This window comes from Rosa chinensis, chromosome 3, assembly GCF_002994745.2.
Source record: "Rosa chinensis cultivar Old Blush chromosome 3, RchiOBHm-V2, whole genome shotgun sequence".
In the NCBI taxonomy this organism is placed as follows: Eukaryota; Viridiplantae; Streptophyta; class Magnoliopsida; order Rosales; family Rosaceae; genus Rosa; species Rosa chinensis.
Window position 1 is genome coordinate 38,589,610 of NC_037090.1, and position 23,178 is coordinate 38,612,787.

Consider the following 23,178-nt stretch of genomic DNA (forward strand, 5'->3'; position numbering starts at 1 on the left):
TAGTGACATGTTCAATAATTTTATCATGCTTACCCTAGTAATGTTATCATGCTAAGAAGTTTTCTTTCTTATTTTATTGAATTGTTCTAGGGTGTTCTTCTCTATAGACCCCCAGGAACAGGGAAGACATTGCTAGCCAGAGCAATTGCAAGCAACATAGATGCTAACTTTCTAAAGGTTAGTTATTCATGTCTGTGGCTTTTATACTAAGGTTTTACTTTTTATGCAATAGAGTGCTTACTATTTTTGTATATTGCCCTGTTGGGAAGAGTAATAAAAGGAGAATTTGATTTAAATGTTGCTCTTAAGACCCTCGATCTTTTCTCCAAGTAATTTCCTTCACTCTCAAATGTTGCTGTTCAATTCAGTAGTCATACAGACTAATAAGATTTCTTTCACTGTTCATTGCGGTGTTAAACTCTTTCTAACCTTGTTTTGTCATCTAGATACTTCTCAATGCCTTACTCACTCCCCAAACTTGATATGGTTGCGGTTCCTAAATTTTCTGGTGGGGCCATGGAGAATTATGGTTTAATCACATACCGAGAAAATGAACTGCTTTTTGTTTCCTGAGTGGAAAGTTTGGTCTCAATTTAGGTACAATTATGGCCACCGATATTTTGTTTCCTGAGTGGAAAGTTTGGACTCAATTTCTTCAACAAACTACTGATGGACTAATTATGGATGCGCTGGAACATTCACATTTAATTCAGGTAACAATCAAATACTAATGTTAATATTTGCAAAAAATATGTTCTGGAATTCATAAAAGATAGACTGTCTGTCTGTTCATATGCTGCAAGGAAAAAATATATATTTTCACTTGAATTATAACACTGCTTATCACTCCTATATATTTCAAATCCTGTAAATAGATAATTTTGATCCATCATCTATTAATATACTGTTCTACATGATGTCAGGTCTACACCACGCACGTTCAGTTCTTGAAATATTCGATGCTATCAACTATAAAAAGGGATCTGCTGTTATATGAATGTTGTAGGCTTATCTTGGTGATGATGTGTTCCAGGTACAAAATTAACGTCCTTAAGTTACAGAAACTTTTGCACAATAACTTCATGTTTTCATAGTGAATATCATATATGGAAATGCTCTTCTAATCACTTAGCGTGTTATGAAGTCATTCTAGGTTGCTGGCGATGTTACAAAGATTGATATTCTGAAAGTCACCCTCATGTTGAGAAATGGCAGACCAAGAACCGAGGCAAACTGAAAGAGCAAAAGAAGCCTAAACTTAGCCTAGAGTGTACAAACGGGCAGTCCATTTCTACTATTAAATTTTCAAGCTTCAGTACTCCACCTAGAAGCTATGGAAACTATAACCATGGTACTTGTCACGCTCCAAACTCTACCCATGTGCTAAATAAGGTATCCTCACAGTAGTGTCACGCTGCTACTGTTTTGCTTCAGTTCAGGGTCAAAGTTTTCCCATTTACCCAAGTTCAAGATCAATAAAACCTTGGGGTCAAACTTACAGTCATGCTAGCTATTTTGCTATGTTGTTTACTTGGTTGCTCGGATTGTGTAGTGCTTCTAGTTTATTAGCTGTAGTACTGCATGCATATATTTTGCTGGCTGCCCAGATTAGTAGATATGGGCCATTTTGGGCTGATGCTCATGATTAGGTTTGTGTACATGAGACAATCATGGATTCATGAAAATTACAATAAATGATTTTGGATGTGGATTTTATGGTTTCATGAATATGCAATTTTAATTTCCAAATGCATGCATACCAATTGCAATAGGGGACAACTAATATGTGTTATTTCAAATTGCAAGTTGCAACAAAAGCACACCAAAATGTGTGGTTGCAGCTGCACAAAAACAACACAAAAATCAATTAGAAGTTTATTGTCTTTCTGGCATTTGGACAACAGAAAATTGTAGTCTAAATGGAAAAACGACGACATAAATTAGATGAAAGTGTTGGCTAAAGCGTATAACAACAAATAAGTGTGGTTGGACTTGATCACAGACAATATAAAAGACCTAATATTTGTTGTCTAAATAATCTCAAACGACAGTAAATTGTCGTCGTAATGAGACTGACATAACAGAAAGAATATGATATCTATTGTCTAAACCATTTCCCAACATCACATACGTATAATTTCAAAGCCTTTCACACAACACTTAAATGTCATACAAGCCTACTCTAGAACAACACTTAATTGTCCTCTGATGCTCTTTACGACCACATATAATTGTCGTTTAAAGTAAATTAGCACAACCTTTAATTGTTGTTGCATGAGAGAAGACACTACATACGAGTCTTCATATTTCTTATTTAAGGGCATTCAGACCACACAAATAAGTCTTGCAAATATGCTTCACACAATAGTATTTAAAAAAGACTGTGTTTGTTTTGTTTATCAGACAATACAAAACTGTTGTTTGAATGCTTTTAAAGATACAGATCACAATGTTCCCAAAATACAAAACTCATCAGACAACACAAGGCTTTTATTTTTTTATGTCGTCTGATGACCCCAAGAGACGACACTGTACTAGACGACATATTTTAGTTCGTTCAGACGACAGAACAGTTCTGTCGTCTGAAGGCCTTTTTGGCATAGTGGGGAGTAGCTCATGCCAAAATGGATTCTGCCTCTTGTGGTCACCCTCCCCTACCTGGCCATTTCAGTAAGGTTGCCCAAAGGATGTAAGAGGGACTTTGTGTCTAGACGACTATACTTGGGCCGCATGTCCACTTGATTTACCGCTTGGAATTGAATTCGATATCAATGATATTTATAACAAAAGAAAGTGTTGTAATACACTAAAGTATATTGGATAAAACATAGTCTTGAAAAAGGGTAGTTGTTTCAGTCCCATTGCACATCAAGACTCCCTGTTCTCGTACCTAATTGTTGGAGTAAAATTGTAAAAAGAAAAAGAAAAACTTGTTAATATTTGAGTTCACGTGTAAATTGTTGTTTTGTGATAATAATGGTTGATGAGAGTAAGAGCTTTATTATGAGTTTTTGACCATAGCGAAATAGGTGAAGGACTTTATCTTTAACGTTAGTCGTCCACCCTTCTCTTTCGTCTGGCGCACCTTAGTAGCACAGGGTGTCTAGGTTGATTGGATATGAGAAGTGCTAGCAAAGGGTCTCGTCCCCTGCTAAACAAGTGAGCTGAGTTCTGCCAAAATCGTTCTTCTACTACCTGGCTCTATGTCAAAACAGTTACCAAAAGATTAAGGAGGGCGACTAGTGTTAAGGGTAGAACCCTTGGGCCGTATGTCTAAACCTTGGTTAAGGGCTTTTAATAGAATTCAAGCTTTTATTAACTGTTTGTTTCACACCATATACTTGTAAATGTAAGTGTAACGTTTTGGACTTGTACTCTGTGTGAAATTTTGTACAGATTACTTCTAATACTACGTGTAAAGATTGTGACATTTTCTTGTATAAAATATTAATTTGTATTTATTTTATTGTATAGTTTACTAATTTATTTACCTCTTAATGTTGTTCAGGATTGCCATGAATGACCGAGCCTTCTAAAATCCCTAGTGCACGGGAGATTGAAGAAAGAATTGCTCGTTTGCATAATCCTCCACAACTTGAATATCGAAGATCTTCCCCTTTGAAGTTCAAAGAATACACATTTAACGAGCAATGGAAGAGGATTTTCCCTTCTGAGGAATACACATCACCTACACCAACTCCATCTCCACCCTCACGCACTCCATTTCCTTTGGTTTCATTCAACTCACTCTCACCTCAGATCACACCACTTCTTTCACCACCCCCTGAAAAAGAAGAAGAGGACGAGGAAATGGCATCTATTAGGGAACTTTCTTCATCTGTGGTTCAAGGAGGACTCCCTTTGAGCATTGTATACCTAGCTGCTGTTGAAGGAAGGACTGCAAACTTTGAGCTTAAGAGTGGATTATAGCATAGGCTACCAATGTTCCATGGCCTAAGTGTGGAGGACGCTAACAAGCATCTCAGGGAATTCCAGACTGTATGTACAACCATGCAACCACAAGGAGCTGACGAGAATATCCTACTGTCGAAGGCATTCCCTTTCTCCCTAGCTAACAGAGCCAAAGATTGGCTATATGAGCTTCCTGCTGGACATATTACATCATGGGAAGCCATGATGAAGGCCTTCTTAGAGAAATACTTTCCAGCTTCCAAGGTCATTAAGCTCAGAAAAAAGATTAGTGGAATTGCGTAAGCCCCAGATGAGTCATACGCAGCCTATTATGAGAGGTTCAAGTCCTTACTTGCCCAATGTCCTCAACATCAGATGAAGGATGAGAACCTTCTCACATGTTTTTACGAAGGACTCTTGCCCCTAGAAAGGCAAATGCTTGATGCTTCAGCTGGAGGAGCTTTTGTGGATAAATCACCTGCTGCTGGGAAAGAGTTGATTGCTAATCGTGTCTTGAATGCCCAACAGTATGAAGGTGTAGGACATACTACTCGAAGGGTGAATGAAGTGAGTACTAATGGATCCATTGAGGACAAACTAAATAAGCTCACTCTCCTTGTGAACCAAGTTGTAAGTACGAAAGGACCTGTTAATGTTTGAATCCGTGGGGATCTAATTAACGATAAATAAAGAGAAAGAGAGAGACACACGAGAAATATAGCGGTTCGTCTCCGCCTTAGCGGGAGACTATGTCCACTTGAATATTATACTATGTGTGTTTGGGCATTGTGGCCCAAGGGGATTACAAAGTGTGTAATGGGAAGGAGTTTAAGTGGGAGGAGGCATTCCTTTTATATGTGAAGGAAGCCATCTCCTTTACATTTTCTTAGATGTAGGATGTAGAAATCACTATTCTAGTATAGAAAGCATGTTTGTGAAGGCAACTTTGCAAGGCCGGGAAGGTGGCTTCCCAGCGACGTATTTGCCACTTCCGGATACCGTAGCATAGCTTGAACATAGGGCTACGGGATGCATGTCTCGGTTGGGCCTCACCATGGCTTGTGGTGTCCCAAAGAGGGTGCTACTTATGCTTGGTAATGTAGCAAAGTAGCTTGCTAATAGAGGTATCTACAAGTCCCCGAAGTCCCGGAGTAAGAGGAGCTTCTTGGTTGGGGAGTTATAATCATGAAGTCATCAAGCATAAGTAATCGGGCAGCACGGCGTCCCTACAAGTCCCCGAACTCCATAAGCAAGAAGGGACTCGTTAACCTGCACAACAAAGACAAAAACACGCATATGTAGAATGCCCGTTGCATTGGGCAACAAATGTGATTTGCATTGATATGGGTTGGCATATATGAATGTAGGAGGAGAGTGATACATGTTGATGTATACATGTGAATGGTGCCGAGTACGATCGGTTATGACATAGAAACTCGAGAACGCATATGGTTGTGTGAGCAAACGGGTTGTATATGATAAATGCGTGATGCGCGCAAGAAAACGAACGAGGTCTAGTTTGACGAGTTTACGCTTGGTGTAAGTTGCATAAGTGCCATGAAGGCAAGAGTTTGTAATTCTTGAATGATGAGTATGCAAACGCTTGTGTTTGTTTGGTTGTCGCTCGTATTAATGGAACACAAAAAGAATTCGATTTGTCGCAATCGGTAAATGACAAATGGTAGAAAAATTCAGTGTTCCATTAACGTGTACTGTGTCGAGGAGACATGAGTATAAAGCTTGGGAATACCGGAAGGCAAAAGTGTGAAAGCTCAGGGGTGCCGGGAAGGCGTGAGCAGAAAATTCGGGGTTGCCGGGAAGGCATGAACGGAAAGCTCGGGGGTGCCGGGAAGGCATGAGCAGAAGCTCGGGGTTGCCGCGAAGGAGTGAGCGGAAGCTCGTGACCGGGAAGCTTGAGGGTTGCAAGGAAGGCATAAGCATAAAGCTCGAGGGTTACCGGGAAAGCATGAGCAGAAGCTAGTGAGCGTAAAGCTCGGGGTTGCCACGAAGGCGTGAGCGGAAACTAGTGAGCGGGAAGCTCGTGAGTGGAAGCTCGTGAACGAGAAGCTGGAGGGTTACCGGGAAGGCTTGAGTGAGAAGCTCATGGATTGTCGTGGAGGCATGAGCAGAGAGCTCGTGAGTGGGAAGCTCGGGGATGCCGTGAAGGCATGAGCGCGAAGCTCAAGTGTTACCGGGAAGGCATGAGCGTAAAGTTCGGGGGTGAGAGGAAGCCCGGGGTTGCTGTGAAGGCGTGAGTAGAAGCTCGTGAGCGGGAAGCTCGAGGGTTGCCGGGAAGGCATGAGAGGGAAGCTCAAGGGTTGTCAGGAAGGCGTGAGTGGGCAGCTCGTGGGTTGCCGGGGAGGCATGAGTGGAGAGCTCGTGAGCAGGAAGCTCAGGGATGCCGTGAAGGCATGAGCGCGAAGCTTGGGGTTGCCGCAAAGGCGTGAGCTGAAGCTCGAGGTTCCGTGAAGGCGTGAGTGCGAAGCTCGTGAACGGAAGCTTGAGAGTGCCTCGAAGGCATGAGCGCGGAGCTCGTGACCGAAATCTCGGGGGTGCCGCGAAGGCATGAGGTCGGAGCTCGTGAGCGGTAAGCTCGGGGTGCCGCGAAGGCATGAGCACTGAAGCTCGTGAGCGGAAGCTCGGGAGTGCTGCGAAGGCTTGAGCACGAAAGCTCGTGAGCTGAAGCTTAAGGGTGTCGTGAAGGCGTGAGTGCGAAGCTCGTGATCAGAAGCTCGAGAGTGCCTCGAAGGCTTGAGCACGGAAGCACGTGAGAGGAAGCTCAAGGGTGCCATGAAGGCCTGAGCGCGAAGCTCGTGAGCGGAAGCTAGAGAGTGCCTCGGAGGCATGAGTACTGAAGCTCGGGAGTGCCGCGAAGGCTTGAGCACAGAAGCTCGTGAGCGGAAGCTCGAGGGTACCGTGAAATGCGTGAGCGCGAAGCTCGTGATCGGAAGCTCGAGAGTGCCTCGAAGGCTTGAGTACGGAAGCTCGAGGGTGCCGTGATGGAATGAGCGCGAAGCTCGAGAGTGCCTCGAAGGCATGAGTGCGGAGCTCGTGAGCGGAAGCTCGGGGGTGCCGTGAAGGCATGAGCGCGGAGCTCGTGAGCGGAAGCTCGGGGGTGCCGTGAAGGCATGAGCGCGGAGCTCATGGGAGGAGACTCACGGTGCCGCGAAGGTGTGAGCGGTACGCTCGTGAGCGGAAGCTAGGGGTACCGCGAAGGCTTGAGAGTGAAAGCTCGGCGGTGCCTCTGAGGCGTGAGCGTTAGAGCTTGTGAGCGGGAAGCTCGAATGTGATGCCCTGAGGCGTAAACGTAAACGTTGCTAATTATGCTGGGCTGTATGTACAAGTCCCCGAAGTCCCCAGTGAAGGAGGGTTTTCTTGCGGGATTGATACCAAAGTGTGGCTTTGTGCCGTATAATGAGCATAATTAGTGCAAGTGCGTTGTCCATCTTGTATTGGTCGGAGCGAACGCTTTTGCCCTTTCGGGTAGGCTCCTGCTAGGCCCTCTGAGGAGTCCCCCACTCCTGGCTATAGACCTCCGAATGGTCGGAAAATTATTTGATGAGGGGAGCTGCGTTTAAGCAACCTAATATTTCATACCCAAGCATCGGGGTTAACTGCCGGATCAATGGCTGCCGTGGGCTGCGTTAACCGGTCCCTTTTCTCTTTCCCGGAGGAGAAAAGATTGATTGCAATGCTGCGTAGCGGTCATTGTCGTTATGAGGCATTGCCTTACCGCATGGCGGTTGGTCGTAGACCATAGACTCATAGAGTCTAGATTCGTTTGGGTCTCTTTCCCGTGCACTACTACAAAACCATGATATAAGGACACCCATCAAGGACACATATTTATCGTAGTGTCCTAATAACCTTATAAGGACGGGAAAAAAAAAACAGGACCAAACTTATGCTGGCCCGCCGAAATATTTTTGCCAAAAGTTAAACTTCCCACTTCTTTTTCCCGCATAAAATCATTCTGTATATAAACCTAAATTCTGCTGAAAACCCACAAGCTCTATCAGAGCCTCCAATCTACCGCCGCGTCTGAGCCTTAGCTAGAGTAGAGATGAAGGTTGTTGCCGCATATTTGCTCACTATTTTGGGCGGCAACGCCAGCCTCTCCGCCAAGGACTTGAAGACCGTTTTCGCCTCCGGTAACTTTCGATCTTAGTTTCTTCAATTTCATTCCAGATCTGTACAACTAATTGTTCTTGCTTTGGCTAGGTCTAATAGTTCATTTCGTACTGTTTCTGATTTCAGTTGAATTAACTGAACGAAAAATTTGAACTGATTCAATTGGAATTGTAATTGCATAGCCATATTAGTTATCGTTGGATCTATCACTCGGTGATGGCTGATCTCCGGGCACTTCCTAGCCAGAAACCAACATCGGTTTCTGTCCCCGTATTATGTACGACCGGTTAATTTGCTTAAGGTTTGTAACTTGTTAGATCTTGCCTCTGTTGATATACCTATTTAGTATTCAAATCCAGAAATGTTTTGAATTTCTGATCTGGCATTTTGGATTTAGATAAGGATATGCTATTGTTTTTCTCTGTGGCTTTTATTTGTTGATTTTTGTTTTCCAATTTGTAGTCAGATTTCTTCTTTAATAATGAGCGGTTGGTTACAGAAGCAACATAAACCAGGTCATTAGACATACTGTTGATACTATCTGTAATGTACCATGAGACTATCTGAAGATATTTACTTTTTCTCAAATGCTAGTGTTATTACTAATATGTTTGTCTTGTTTACAGTGATCTCACGAGGAATTTTCTTAGTGGTAATATACTGAGTGAATGGGCTTCTGCAAAGTTGGAATATATGTAAATTCAATTCTTAACTCCATATTCTTTGTTGTCCAATAATGACTTATAATGATTGAACTAAGACTTTGAGTAAACTGCAGGTCCTTTTATGTGAACAACTTAACCGGACCAATCTCTGCCTTCTTGGGATACATCAGCACTCTAAAATACTTGTATGCTCTGCCTCTCTCTCCATCTAATTATTCATTGTGTTTGTTAAATCAAAGTTTAATTTTTGTTTGATGTAGCCTGCTTTGATGAAAAGGAGAATATGTTTTCAGGAACCTTGAGACTAACATGTTTTCTGGAACTGTTCCTCCTGAGCTTGGGAAGTTGGTTAACTTGCAGAATCTGTAAGCTCCTTTTCAACCCCAGTTTGTTTTACATTTTTTTGTTTTTGTTTTAAGTATTAACTAGTTGAATAAGCAAGTACCAACTGGTAAGTTGGCTCTGGTGTCAAAACTTAATGGCATGTCAACCAGGAACTGCATGAGAGAATATTAGTATGAAGGCTTGAATGTGCAATATTGAAACATTACTCATATTTGGATAAGAGAATGTACAGTATACTATGACACTATCTTAAATGGTAACTTGTTATATGGACAATGTAAATGTACGTTTTGGAATGAGCATGTGTTCCACCTCTTTGTTTATGTTTTCTATGAACTTTAGCCCAAACCTTTTGACTACACTGCCTTGATCTCATCTATTAGTCATTTTGAAGTTCCTTTTATGCAACTCTTATGCTGCGTCCACATGTTAGATTTCCCAATGTACTGCTAGTAAACTTAAAACTGGAGATATAAACAAAAGTAAGACTCTATTTGTCCACATAAAGGTAGAGGAATATACCAGCTATATATATATATATATATATATATATATATATCAGGTGAAGGTTAAAATTTGTGTATCAAATTTGAAGGAAACCACAGTTATTCTTGATTTTGGCAGCTACCCCATTTCCATTTGCTGGTTGTTTTGTTCTCATTGCTTTTGAATTAACACTTTATGATGACATTTTTTAGGGATTTTTTTTTATCTAAGTTAAATGGTATTATTGAGTTTTCATATGTTATGTGATGGTTAAATGATGATTAAATTTTTTTAACCATATACCATATTTACTTGTCAGCATAAATGATTGGTCAAATTGCTTTGTTATAATTGCTAGTTCAATGCACGACATGATCAGTGACTATATTGCCCAGTACTTTATTCTATCAGCATGAACTTTTGGTTATCATGGCTTTGTTTAGCCTAAACCTGAAAGTTGAAACCCAGGGTCCTTGCCAACTTCCCCTTCACTCTATGTCGTGATTAGTTCATGAAAACAATTTCCAGTGGTCGGTTTCCTTTCCATGACATATTCAATCAAATCCTTGGCCTGCACTTTCGGGTGTCATAGTTTCAGTAGATATTCTAAGTTTACAATGAGATAGGATTTTGGCAGGCAATTTTTCACCATGGTATGATATTCTTAGATATATGGGCATAAAACCACCAGAACAGGTTGAGATCCTGCCTTAAACTTAAGCAAATTTTTAAGCCAGTATATTGAGCCGTACAGAGTGCGCCACAGCAGATCTTAATCTTACTCTGCCACTGTAGGGGAATTGTATGTTTTGAACCTTTTTTGTCTTCAAGTTTGTGCTTGAACTTTACTCCACATTTAATCCAAGTTGGGTATTGTTTAGTTTCTTTTTTCCTTGGCTCTAGTTGAGTACACTGACATAACTGATGTTGGTCTAACTTCAAGGCCCAAAATCTTCTTTATGGTATTACTAGAAAAGAAACCAATTTTGGCTCCCTGATCTTCTCCTTGGCATGAATAAATATAGAAAATGCTATTCTGATGTAAGTATCTTTGGATTTTGTTGGACTTTTTTTGTGCTCGTCCAATTCCTGTTATTGTGGTGGGTGAACAAACCATGGATCATTCATTCCTCTGGAACTTTAATTTACTGACATTGCAGTCATGTGCCAAATTTTCTGTTGATTCTCTTTTTGTGGTGCATATTTTGAGGTGGTTATGTAGTCCAGTTTCATTTGATATTGCAGTTTATCACAGCTTGCTTGAAGTGAATGCCCTCTTTATAATATTTACTTTTGGAGTTTCTCACTACAAGAGTTGTTGCTTGCAATTAATTCTGCATTGTTTTGAGGAAGTTGATATATCTCGAACAGAAAATGCTCATGGTTTGCTCCTTGAATTTGTTTCAGACTGTTCATGAAGGATGCATATATCAACTAAAACTGTTTTGTGACAAAGATTATCCAGAGAAGCCACCAAGTGTACGATTTCATACACGCATCAACTACTGCACTGTTTTTAACTGTTCTTTTATTTTAATATATGCGGGGACATGCTGGTGCAGCTATAGCATATGGGTCTATTCTTCTTCAAGGTCTCTTCTTCCCCACCATGCTTCTTTTATGTTATTGCAGAATAGTCGTCAAGATTCCCAACGAATAACTGCAATGTGTTAAGTTCTTGCCAGAAATGGATCTATATGTAGGGTGATTCTTCAAATAGAAATAATGGTCTGTTGCAGCCAGAACTTATATTTCCGTCCCATGTCATGAACTTTCAGTCTTAATAACATGTTTTCATGTCTTAGATGTTGAAGTCCCAGAATCTGTGATGAACTTGACTTCGAAAAGGGGTTCTTTAGCAAGAAAGAATGCAGAAAGCATTGTAAGAGACCAGGCAGGAATGGCAAGAGAGTGGTTTCAGATCGCTGCAAAAGCAGGATGTGATCTTGGACAGAAATGGTTGGAAAGACTTGAAGAGGAAGAGAATCATCTATTGACCGAAGATTAGAAGATTAGTAGAGTATTCATTAAGTTATTTTTCTAGTTCATTTTGTAGTCACTTCAGACTTATTTTGTATGTATATTACTGTATTTTAGTAAGTAATATAGTCATTTTGGTGGTTTTCAGATGCTTTGGATAATTTTTTTTTGGATAGTTTTCAACTTTTAAGGACACAGATTATGAGTCCTTACAAGCAAAGGATGACACTTTCATTTTGTTTTGAGGACACAAGAAATGTGTCCTAGTAGGGAAAAGAGGACACATTTCTATTGATATGAGAACACGTTTTATTGTCCTCTAAAGGATACAAGGACACTTATTTTGCACCTTTGAGGACACAGTTTATGTGTCATAGTAGGGAAAAGAGGACACATTTCTATTGATGTGAGAACACATTTTATGTGTGCTCTATTAGATACGAGGACACATTACTTTGTTCTTTAAGGACACAGTTTAAGTGTCCTTGTAAGGAAAAGAGGACACTTTTTCAGTGTCCTTGTATGTGACTTATAATGACACCCGGATAGAGGACACATTTTTTAGGTGTCCTTAAATGTAATAGAAGACTCATTTCCCGTGTCCTTAAATCATGTTATTGTAGTAGTGGTGGGGAGGGTTTGACAAAATATGGTGGCCAAGAGGGCAGACAAAATATTTACATAGAGTGTACATGTAAATATTGATTAATTGTACGAATATCAAATAAGCATGACATAGTTTGTTTAAGTGTCACATGTTTATTTAATTGAGTTGCAATTAAATAGAATCATAGCATGTGTAGCATGTACTTGTAGCGTAGTTGCCAATAACATTGTTGCATTTTGTAAACATGCGTAGGGATCATTGAGATCGGTATGTAAAGCATGGCATAGCTAGCATGTGAGGCCTAGCAAGTGTCGCTAAATCTACGAAATGTTGTAGGCATGCTCAAAAGTTATGAAAGCATGTCATGGCAATAGCTCAAATTGAAATACCGCAAAAGATAAGATATAGTTACTTATCTTATGCCGATTTGGAGCAAGTTAGAGTTGGAATCACCGTATGTACCCAAAGCATGTTGGAGTTGCCCAAGCATGACGCTCCATTGCTTTGCCGGATAAAGTGTTGCGATAATGTACGTCAACTCTTAGTTGCGGTTGCACTACTAAAAAAAATTGCTTTTGCGACGCCTATTTTGCGACGGCAAAATGGGCTTTTGCGACGGAAAAAACTTTTCGCGACGGAAAATTGAGCCTTTTGCGACGGAAATGTTGGCGTTGCAATAGGTGGCGTCACAAAATCCATTTGCGACGGTAAAATGCCGTCGCAAAAAGTATTTGCGACGGAAAACTGTTGCCGTCGCAATGGCTAAACTATTTGCGACGGATACTTTGCCGTCGCAAAAGAATATTTCATTTATAAAAAAAAATGGTTTTGCGACGGAAAACTGTTGCCGTCGCAAAAGAATATTTCATTTATAAAAAAAAAATGGTGTGAATTGCACACCAAAGCTAGTACCATCTGCAGCAAATATCATAAATTGAAAAATATTATGAAACCCATCACATCTATAACCAACCAACAATCACAATTCTCAGACCAACCAAAGGTTGTTAAAAACAAAGATCAGCCAAAGCTTTCTCAACTTTCTTTCAACTTCTAGCTCATCTTGCTTCATCAAGTCATCCATTCCTTGCCTATCCAATTGCTTTTCATACACCGACTCTTTAATTATAGCCTGAGAATGATCCATTTGTACTTGCTCAGCTCTTTAAATAGATACTCATAAGAGTCCTGCACACAAAAGCCACAACCAAAAATTTAACAATTTGGGTTAAAATCAAGGGGTTTCCATCTTGCACAAAGAATTATGCGAGCATATAGAAATATAGAGCATATTCGAAGTAGTCTAGAACTATAGAAAAAGACTAAACCTTTAGCAAAGAGCTTGCATCACAAAAAGTAACAGAAATATAGAGCATATTAAAATATAAGTTTTGCAGAAAACACTATCAATCAAAACCAATATCCTACTATCATGTAGAGGAAAAAACTTATAAAGCTGAAACCCTTATAATTAATTCCTTGTCTTATATTTTAAGGAAGCATGAAATAATTTAAGAAGATAAAATCTATTGTAAAATGTGGTGTTAATGTTGAAAATCGTAAAAGTGGAAGGAAACAAACACAATAAGTTGATAACAGCAAAGGAAATAAAGAGGATGCAGAAACATGGAAGTTAGTAAACTGCCATAAATAGGTGAAATTAAAAACAGGAGAAAGCCGCACAAATGAATCCTCTCTCAAAATGGAAGTTAGTAAACTGCCATGTAAGCTAGAAGCTACCTCAGCACAAATGAATCCTCTCTCAAAATCAGTATGGATGGTCCCTGCAGCTTGAGGAGCCTTTGAAAGCCGCCTAATTTGCCAGCATTTCACCTGCCAAAGGTAATAGTATTTTAGACTCACATGAAGGTCATGGAAAGGAGCTCATGTAAACAGAGCAAGCCTAGATATGTGAATTCAAACACAATTATTAAATAAAACTCTTAACATACTTGAAGACTTAATACTCTAAACTTATTAAAGAGAGAAGGCAAAAGAAAAAAAAAGGACGAATGAAAAAGAGATTCATAGTATAAGGGTCCTACATACTAGCAGTCAAGCCTTAGGGATTTTGGTGAATATAATTCTGTACAAGTTTCATCACATTTTCTTTCTACAAGTATAGCAATGATTGTCTGTTCGAATTCCATGCAAGAGTTAAACTTACCAAGTAAACAACAGGCTTAGCTGTTAGCAATTGAAAGGTATTCAGGATCTCGACATCAGCAGCTTTCCAGTCCCCTAGACGGATATCTTTTCCATCCTCAAGCCATGCCTTGAGCTGTAGATCCAAGATCATTGTTCAACATTATAAAGGAAAAGGAAAAGTAAGATGACATTTAAAACAACTTGTAAGAATTTGGATTTCTGTTAAATCAACCAAAGGTGGCTACAGCCCTTATAAGTCATGTTTGACACATAACGACCAGCAGCTATAGAGGCTGTGTGGCTGCCATGACCGGCACTGTCCCTTGGAGAACTGAATGCCACTGTGTCCGCTGAATCTTCCTCGGCTTCATAACCGGACTTATAGTAGCCCCAATCACTTTTCTATTGAAAAAAGTTATAATCAGTTTGAGATTACCAGTCAATAATTTTTGTTCAAACAATCTACACACTCAATACAAAGCCATGATGGGAACCTGTTGCAAGTTGAAGCATTGAATGCCTCTCCTGATTGACAAACCCCCTTCGATCTAGCTGGCACTGGAGGCATGTTGTCATCATTAAAACTTGGAGATTCAGGCTAAATTCCTGCATTCACTACAAGAAAAAGTTATATTTATAGCACTTCACTATAGCGTTTTTTCAGCAAATGCTATGGATTGTATTATCTGTACTATTTGGTAGCGTTTATACTTTTTAAACGCTGTTAAATTAAAACCGTACATTGAAAATTGGTTTCTGATAGGGGATACAAGTTAGGTTGAATGGCTTCCTGTAAATACAATTTCAAAAGAGTATCAATTTTTAGGTGACTCTTTATAGCTAATTAGCTTACTTGCATCTTTTGATGTTTGTAGGAGAAAGATATTGAGGTTGAGGTTACTGACCATACTATGCCTGAGTCATTCATACTTGATGAGGTAAGGTATTAGTTTGTCTAGTTCATAGCTAGTATCTGCTATTTGTTTTCTTGTTTTTTTTCTTTTTCTCTTTCTTTATCTTTATCTATATCTTTGTCTGGTCATGCAACTGTTTTGATTTCTCTCGCTTTAGGAACAGGGAAGGTAAATTTAACAAGGTTCTCACAACCTCTGCAATCCACAGTTCCTAATTGCAGGAGAGGATTATTTATGTTGATCTAAGTAAGTTTATTTCTTTACATGCTTTTATTTTTATTTTTTCTTTTTCATTTTTTACAGTTGGTTCAGCACTAATCACAAATATTAAGAATCTTCAAACTTTCTTATGCTTTTTGCTTTGGTAGATTATTTAAGTAGTGGCATGTCAATTTTGCATTCACGTAAACAATTTCATGTTTAATCTAACGCGAAGAATAGTTTGATAATACATCATAAAGAGTTCGGATGTGTTTTTATGTAGGTGTGTATCTGATGCCAACTTCTATGATTGTGCTCATGAAAAAGTTAACACTATACTTGTAGGTAAGAATATATTTTAAGGTCAATAAGATGTGATACTTTGTTTGAAATATATATTTTCTGCTAATTGTGTCAGTTTATTATAATATTTGAATAAGCTTTCAATATCATGTTTTTGCAGTTTAGAGACACGTAAGTTTTGGATGCTGCTATGGAGGAGAAGTTATAGATCAGTTTTGTTCTGTTGAGGACTTTTTTCATTTATAAAGGAAAAGAATGAGAAAATGTAATGCTTGTGTATTTCAATGAATGTTACATTATGTTTTGATCACTTCTGAGATTGTTTAATAAAAATATGCATACTTTTATGGTGTAGTGATTGATTAGGCGGTCAACACAATTGAGAAAGCAATATCTTTTTCCCTTTAATCATTAATGTAATAAACAGTCCATAACAAAAAAACCAGAGGCAAGCACATGTTCAAGCATACATAAAGCAACAAATTATGGCATGTTCATGTGAATACAGATAACAACAACTCGTGGCATGTTTTATACCTTAATAGTATAATACAAATCCCCCAAAGAAAGAGCAAAGTACAGTTTGAGTGATTAGTGCTTACCAGTATCAATGAAACCGACAATGACATTTACTTAATTCTTGATGTTAAAGCCGGAAACCTCCAAGGTCTGTTCACCCAAAAGACCCATGAAATCCCAAGAATGAGTGGTGTGCAAACTCCTTTTCGAGTTGGGAAAAACCGAAACAACTCCAGGCATCTCTGTCAAAGTTCAATGGTTATTCACAAATCCATGGACCTGTTTAAATTATAATTCCCTGAAATGAATTGAGGAACTTACTTGAAATTTGGAAAGCTTGCTGATCAGTCAACCTGGCAGCAAAAACTTGTAAGCCATTGAAACCAATAGTGTAAAACTCTGTATAACAAAACTACTAATCAACTGAAAATTACATACTTCCTCCTTGTAGGATCCTATACAACTTGGATTCATACAGCAATTGAGGATTTGTCTTCACATTTTCCTAAAAAGATTTGCTCAGTTCATAAACATACAATACATCTGGGGTTGGAAGAAAATATTGTGCAAATTTAAGCATCTCAAGAATATGTGATGCAGCAACCATATCTTACCTTTACTGTGCCGATTAAAAACTGACTCCCATTAGTACCAGGGCCTGCATTAGCCATGCTCAATACACCAGGCCCAACATGCTTCACTGCAAACAACACATACAAGCAAAAACGACTTTCAGTTGAGATCAGATAATCACATATCTGATATAAACTTCAAATTTAAAACAAAACCAAGATACAAGGACATACAAGCAAAGCTCTCATCATCAAATTTGGAACCATAGATACTAATCCCTCCAGTTCCCTGCAGCCAATAAAACCATTCAATTTAGATTCTTTGAGCAAGAAAACCCGCTATTGATCAGAAGAAGAAGAAATCAAAACGAAAAGGAGACTCACATCTCCTTCAGTGAAATCCCCTCCTTGGATCATAAAATCCTTAATGATGCGGTGGAACGAGCATCTTTTATAACCATATCCTTTCTCTCCTGCAAATAATTGATAACACTAACACAATCAATTTCAACCTACAGCAAATGACCACAACAAGAGCAGCAATAGAAAAGCAGACAAGGATGGGTTTTCTTGCCTGTGCACAGAGCTCGGAAATTCTCTACTGTTTTAGGAACAACCTCACCAAAAAGACCAATCACAACTCGACCAACAGCTTCACCGCCAATGTCTATATCAAAAAAACACTTTGTTGTGACTTTGGATTGCAGCTGCTCCTCTACCTCCTAAAACCAAACCACCACAGAAAAATGAACCATTAATCAATCCTGGTTTCTCAAACTAGGATTTGTCTCAACTGAGGATTTTTTTTTTTTTTTGGGGTTAAATTTACAGAGAAGGAGAAAAGGCAAAGGGGCTTATTGATAACGTATAGTATCTTCCTCCTCACCCTCCTCATCTGAATCGACCACCGCTTCGAGATCAAGAAAATCCACCGAAGGGCCTCTTCTTGCTCCGCTTACGACTCCCGCCGCCGCCGCCACGATAGGGGCCGTATTCATCATCGTCGTCGTCCTCCTCTTCCTCCTCCTCGTCCTCCTCGGTCATGTCGTCAATGAAGCTCGATCTGCTCCGCTTCTCACCAAATCTCTTGCTTCAAAGGAGGCCAGGGATCGCTAGGTTAAGTTTATGGATCGGTGAATAAAGCGTGAGAGAGAGAGAGAGGAGGAAGTGGCATGCGAAAGAAAATCAGTTTTGGTCTAGATCTGATCTAAAGGATTGAATAGTCTTGTTTTCTGATTTTTTTTTTTAATTATACAAGCGACGGCGTGACCATACCGTCGCAATAGATGTATAATTATGCGACGGTAAGGTTATTTCCGTTGCAAAAATTCTTCGAGATGCGACGGTAAAATAGTCGTAGCACATGTCGTCGCAAAAGTTGACTTTTCGCGACGGAAAACGTTTCCGTCGCAAATTTCCGAAGCAATTGCAATTGTTTTTAGTAGTGTTGAATGCTCGATAGAAATAGTTGAATTTCCTTGAAACAAAATAGATTATTAATATGTGGATTTGTAAAATCAACATCAATAATATGCATATGTATTTTGATAAAATTATAAACAAAGTGTATACGCAAATGTGGTGGTTGATGACAAATAAGTTGCGTATATATCTATTTTGAATGTCGAATTTGCAGGGAACATACAAACTCTCAATGTGTGACGACCATTGAAACATGGTGGTGATGGCAAAAATGCATCATTTACGTGTAAGTATATTAATCATATGGCATAAGTGAAATAACCATTTGATATACATAGATACACAGCGGCAATTTTGATGTGTAATTTAAGTAGCTGTAAATGCTTATTTTTGCACAAGTTGGTGTGTGAATCAGTAGCTCCAAGAGTTCATATATAGCATGGTATATCGAGTTGAAGCAAAAGTCCACTAACGTGATAGTGGGAGTACAACCCACTGTATCATCACATTGCCGGTGAAGCTGTACATAACTGGAATTGACAGCTAGCGTCGCCAATATGAGTACGTGTCTGTGATCATGTAAAGATGGAGCATGCTTTCTATATAAAATTTTCAATTGAACATATAGGCAAGCTAATGTTTTGTATCGATGATGCCATGTGCAAAAGATGTATAGCTGGAAGCATATGGTTGAAGTCAACCAATATAAATAACCTTTGAGATAAGGACTTTAATCAAGCACCAGCATGTTTTCTATATATATGGACAAGCATGCATGGTTTTGATAGTTGGTTTTAGTGACACATGTAACATAATTATCAACATACAATTAACAAAGCATGAAAAGCATGTTGCTGATATAGGCATGAGGTGAGAGCATCATACTCTTGATGTATGACCATGCTTAGTTGATTACATAGGAAACACACACATGTCTCTATAGTTACATGCTACCGTGGGCTTGTAAGTGTTGTGCACTTGGAGCCATGCAGGGATAAACTATAGGATATAATGCATCGTGTGTATATTATAATCAACCAGATAATGATTTAAAGAAAACTCATCTGGGTGGTTAGAGCATTGCCAGAGTTTAATCAGTTGAGAGCTAGTGGACTGACCAAAGTCAAGCGTCCATCTCAGATGAGTTGATGGGGGTCGAGTCAAGTTTCGAGTTTTGCTTGTCAAGCGTCATCTTGGCTGGCTGCTGGGACCTTTGTCCACATATGTTTGCACTTAGTAGGGATAGGGGAAGTTTGGGTAGAGTGCAGCTTGGCCAGCGGAGCTGAGTTTGTCCAACGGGAGTGAAGGTTGGACTGTGGCGCTCTTGGCCAGTGGTAGCTTGAACATGGGTTCTTGGCGGAGCGGAGTTTTTGGCCGATGGAGCTTTGGCCAGGTTTGAAGCTCGGCAGAGGGAGCATTTGCTTAGCGATAGTCTTGTCCAGCGGTGGTGCTTGTTGGCGGTGCGACGAGGAGAAGCAGAGCTGCAGTTCTTCTTGGTGGTGCGTAGAATGGTGCAGATTCCATGTGAACCCATATCTTGGCAGTGTGACAAGACAAGAAGCAGAGCTGGACAAATTTTGTTGGAGTTTGGCGGAGGTTTGCACGACGACACAAAGGTGGAGGCTTGACGCTGACCAAACCAAACTGGGTGTTGGAGCTTGGCGGCGGTCAAATGATGTTGACGGAGTGCGACACCAGTACTGCCGCTCCGCTATGGAGGAGTACACTTATGCCAGACAAACTCCCTAAGTGTCTATAGCAAAATTTTTTTTTTTCTTCACTTGCATTAAGCGAACTTGATGCTGGTGTTACGCCGCTGGGTTGTGCATTTACTAGTTGCTTAGAGCAAGGCCTAGCGGACTGGACCTTCGCTGGCGGATTGATCCAAGGCTTGACGACCCCATTGAGATGGCCCATGGCAGTGCCTTGCTCGGCGGAGGCCCCTAGTGGTGGTGTGCTCCGCGGTGGTACCCAGCGGCGTTGTACGTTGCTGCCAAGGATGGGATGATGCTAGCAGATGATGCCTGGCGGAGTGCATGCTTCTGCTGACGGTGGTGTTGGCTTGGGCTAGCGTTAGATTTGCTAGCAGACCGATACGCTGGCAAAAGAATGGCCTGGGCTAGCAGACTTGTGCAATGGCATTGGCGTTGGCGGAAGACCGTGATGGAAGTCTTTAATTTGTTTAAGTTGCCGTCATGAGTGCCAAAAGTGATTTTGTGGGTGTCCAGAGAACATTGGCACCTTAAAATTTGTTTTGTTTTGGCACTAGGATGGGATGCCGCCAGACATGCCACTAGACATTAATGAGGACGGCTAGCACCTAGATGTAGATGAGATGACTCAATTTATATATATATATGTATGTATTTTTTTTGTGTTACTGCCAAGGATTGGGCAAATACATTTGTGTTGCCGCCAAATATGTTATCGCTAAGTATGGGATTACATTATTTGCTGTAACCAAAAATAAAACCACTAGGAGTAGGAGCGGATGAGAATCCAAGAAGATGATGCCCAGTGAGCAACTTTGATAATTCAAAGGAAGAGAATAAATTCTTTCAGCTCGTTAGGCTGACTTAACGCATGGTAAGTGACGAAGTCATTGTATCGGCTTCCCACAGACGGCACCAATGTTAATGTTTGAATCCGTGGGGATCTAATAAATGATAAATAAAGAGAAAGAGAGAGACGCACGAGAAGTATAGTGGTTCGTCTCCGCCTTAGCTGGAGACTACGTCCACTTGAATATTGTACTATGTGTGTTTGGGCCTTGCGGCCCAAGGGGATTACAAAGTGTGTAATGGGATGGAGTTTAAGTGGGCGGAGGCATTCCTTTTATATGTGAAGGAAGTCATCTCCTTTACATTTTCTTAGATGTGAGATGTAGAAATCACTATTCTAGTCTAGAAAGCATGTTTGTGAAGGCAACTTTGCAAGACCAGGAAGGTGGCTTCCCGGCGATGTATTTGCCACTTGCGGATACAGTGGCGTAGCTTGAACATAGGGCTACGGGATGCATGTCTCAGTTGGGCCTCACCATGGCTTGTGGGTGTCTCAAAGAGGGTGTTACTTATACTTGGTAATGTAGCAAAGTAGCTTGCTAATAGAGGTATCTACAGGACCCATGCAAGCTTGTGGGGTGTGCTCTATGCAAGGGCACTTGACTTATCAATGCCCCCAACTTATTGATAATGGAGGATGGGAGTCTCTGAATGCTATTGGAGGATATCAAGGAGGGCCCCAACGTCCAAGGTATGATCCTTATTCAAATACCTATAGCCCTGGATGGAGGGATCACCCCAACTTCAAGTGGACCAACAATGATAACGTTCAGAATCCTCTTGGTGGAAATTTTCAACGTCCTCAAGGGCCATCCTTTCAAAGGCCCTATCTACCTCCTCCACAAGCCTCAGGTAATGCAAATTCTAATTATGATAAAATGTTTGAGGCTTTAACAAATTCCACGCAGGCTTTGATCCAAGGGCAACAAACCCATACAAAGATAGTGCGGATCTTAAGAAGCAAATGGGCCAGGCTGTGGACTTCATGGGAAAAATTCATGAGACTGGGAAGCTCCCTAGTAACACAATACCCAATCCAAAAGGTAATGTGGAAAACGCATCTGTTGTGACTACTAGGAGTGGAAGAGTGTTTGTGGATCAACCAAAGAGATCAAAGGACACCCAAGTAATTATTGAAGTTGAGGAAGAGCAAGAGCCCACCAAGTTGGGACTTGAAAAGGACCCTGCAACGTCCAGGGTAGAAGCAAGGACGTCTCCACTTCCTAAAGAAAATCAGGAGAATAAAGGTAACAACTCTGACTTATCAAATTCGGTTATTGCTTACCCTTCTTCTTCTTGCATGCCCTTTCCACGCAGATTTGCTAAATCCAAGAAGGATGAGAATGACCAAGCCATCTTGGAAACTTTCAATAAGGTGCAAGTGAACCTACCCCTCCTTGAGGCCATCAAGCAAGTGCCTAAATATGCTAAGTTCCTGAAAGAGCTTTATACCACAAGGAGGATAAATCGTGAGAAGGAAGTGGTTAAGGTAAGTAAGAACGTCTCTGCCCTAATTCAGAGGAAGCTGCACCCCGAATTCAAGGATCCTGGAAGTTTCACCATTCCATGCACTATTGGTCACTCAAGATTTAAGAATGCCATGTTAGACCTAGGAGCATCTGTTAACGTTATGCCCTATTCTGTTTATGAAACCATAGGTCTAGGAGAACTTAAATCTGACAATGTTATCATTCAGTTAGCTGACAGGTCAAATGCATGCCCTAGAGGTCTTTTGGAAGATGTGCTTGTGCAGGTCAACCATCTTATCTTTCCAGCTGACTTCTACGTGTTGGAAATGGAGGACTCTCCTGTGAGTTCCACGCCATTACTTTTGGGTCGCCCTTTCTTAAGGACAGCTAGGACAAAGATAGACGTGTACGCTGGATCTCTCACCATGGAATTTGATGATGACGTTATTGGCTTCAACATCTTTGAAGCCATGAGGTATCCTCTTGATGTTCATGATTGTTTTTCCATTGATATTCTGGATGATCTTGCGTAGAAAATGTTTGATATCATGAATGAGGACACCTTAGTCACTACATTTGAACAAGGAGTAGGGTACACCAACAATGGCGTCACAATTCCAGAGGATGAGTTGAAGGACACTTGTGAGGACAAGATCATTGCGAATGTGTCCTTCCTGGAGGCATCACCCTTCGTAGGTAAGTCTATTCAACCCTTGTCCATTCAGTTATCTGCTAACAAGACTCTACCTTCAGTGGTCCAGGCCCCAGAACTTAAGCTAAAACTTCTTCCAGACCACTTGAATTATGTCTATTTAGGGGACAAGGAGACCTTACCAGTGATTGTGTCCTCATTGGCTATGACCAGATGCTTGAGCGACTAGTTGGACATGATTACTACTACTTCTCGGATGGCTACTCAGGCTACAACCAGATTGCCATAGCC

The 23,178-nt window shown here is 40.4% G+C and overlaps 1 protein-coding gene and 3 long non-coding RNA genes across 8 annotated transcripts; 3 read left to right on the forward strand and 1 right to left on the reverse strand.

Annotated features, from left to right (window-relative positions):
• Window positions 1-91: 91 nt before the first annotated feature.
• Window positions 92-1,658, forward strand: LOC121052363. 2 transcript variants are annotated; one of them, XR_005808819.1, is made up of 4 exons: window positions 92-177; window positions 447-713; window positions 924-1,033; window positions 1,145-1,658. It is a non-coding gene; the product is annotated as an uncharacterized LOC121052363 (long non-coding RNA). The 2 variants fall into 2 exon arrangements; XR_005808820.1 differs by having other exon boundaries at window positions 1,154-1,658.
• Window positions 1,659-7,833: 6,175 nt separating this feature from the next.
• Window positions 7,834-8,576, forward strand: LOC121052078. The gene is made up of 3 exons (XR_005807926.1): window positions 7,834-8,063; window positions 8,226-8,344; window positions 8,506-8,576. It is a non-coding gene; the product is annotated as an uncharacterized LOC121052078 (long non-coding RNA).
• Window positions 8,577-14,643: 6,067 nt separating this feature from the next.
• Window positions 14,644-18,006, reverse strand: LOC112193158 (peptidyl-prolyl cis-trans isomerase CYP20-3, chloroplastic). Of its 4 annotated transcripts, none has more exons than XM_024333216.2 (10): window positions 17,670-18,005; window positions 17,358-17,505; window positions 17,168-17,256; window positions 17,018-17,072; window positions 16,826-16,911; window positions 16,650-16,716; window positions 16,533-16,564; window positions 16,295-16,453; window positions 14,769-14,880; window positions 14,644-14,676 (listed from the first exon to the last, which is right to left on the reverse strand). In XM_024333216.2, exons 1-7 carry the CDS (start codon window positions 17,676-17,678, stop codon window positions 16,560-16,562), a joined length of 459 nt encoding a protein of 152 aa, XP_024188984.1. In that variant the 5' UTR covers window positions 17,679-18,005; the 3' UTR covers window positions 14,644-14,676; window positions 14,769-14,880; window positions 16,295-16,453; window positions 16,533-16,559. The 4 variants fall into 4 exon arrangements, with proteins under 4 accessions (XP_024188984.1, XP_024188983.1, XP_024188986.1 ...); XM_024333215.2 differs by having other exon boundaries at window positions 14,769-14,889; XM_024333218.2 differs by lacking the exon at window positions 16,650-16,716 and having other exon boundaries at window positions 14,769-14,889; window positions 17,670-18,006.
• On the forward strand, window positions 15,150-15,943 carry LOC121052233. The gene is made up of 3 exons (XR_005808603.1): window positions 15,150-15,212; window positions 15,346-15,434; window positions 15,853-15,943. It is a non-coding gene; the product is annotated as an uncharacterized LOC121052233 (long non-coding RNA).
• Window positions 18,007-23,178: the final 5,172 nt, after the last annotated feature.

What these genes read in the sequence shown, in the direction of transcription:
- LOC112193158 (XM_024333216.2), bottom strand. An exon ending in GGGATTTCACTGAAGGAGAT is followed by an intron (nt 17,073 to 17,167) that starts GTGAGTCTCCTT and finishes TATTGGCTGCAG; the next exon opens with GGAACTGGAGGGATTAGTAT. An exon ending in TTTTAATCGGCACAGTAAAG is followed by an intron (nt 16,717 to 16,825) that starts GTAAGATATGGT and finishes AAATCTTTTTAG; the next exon opens with GAAAATGTGAAGACAAATCC.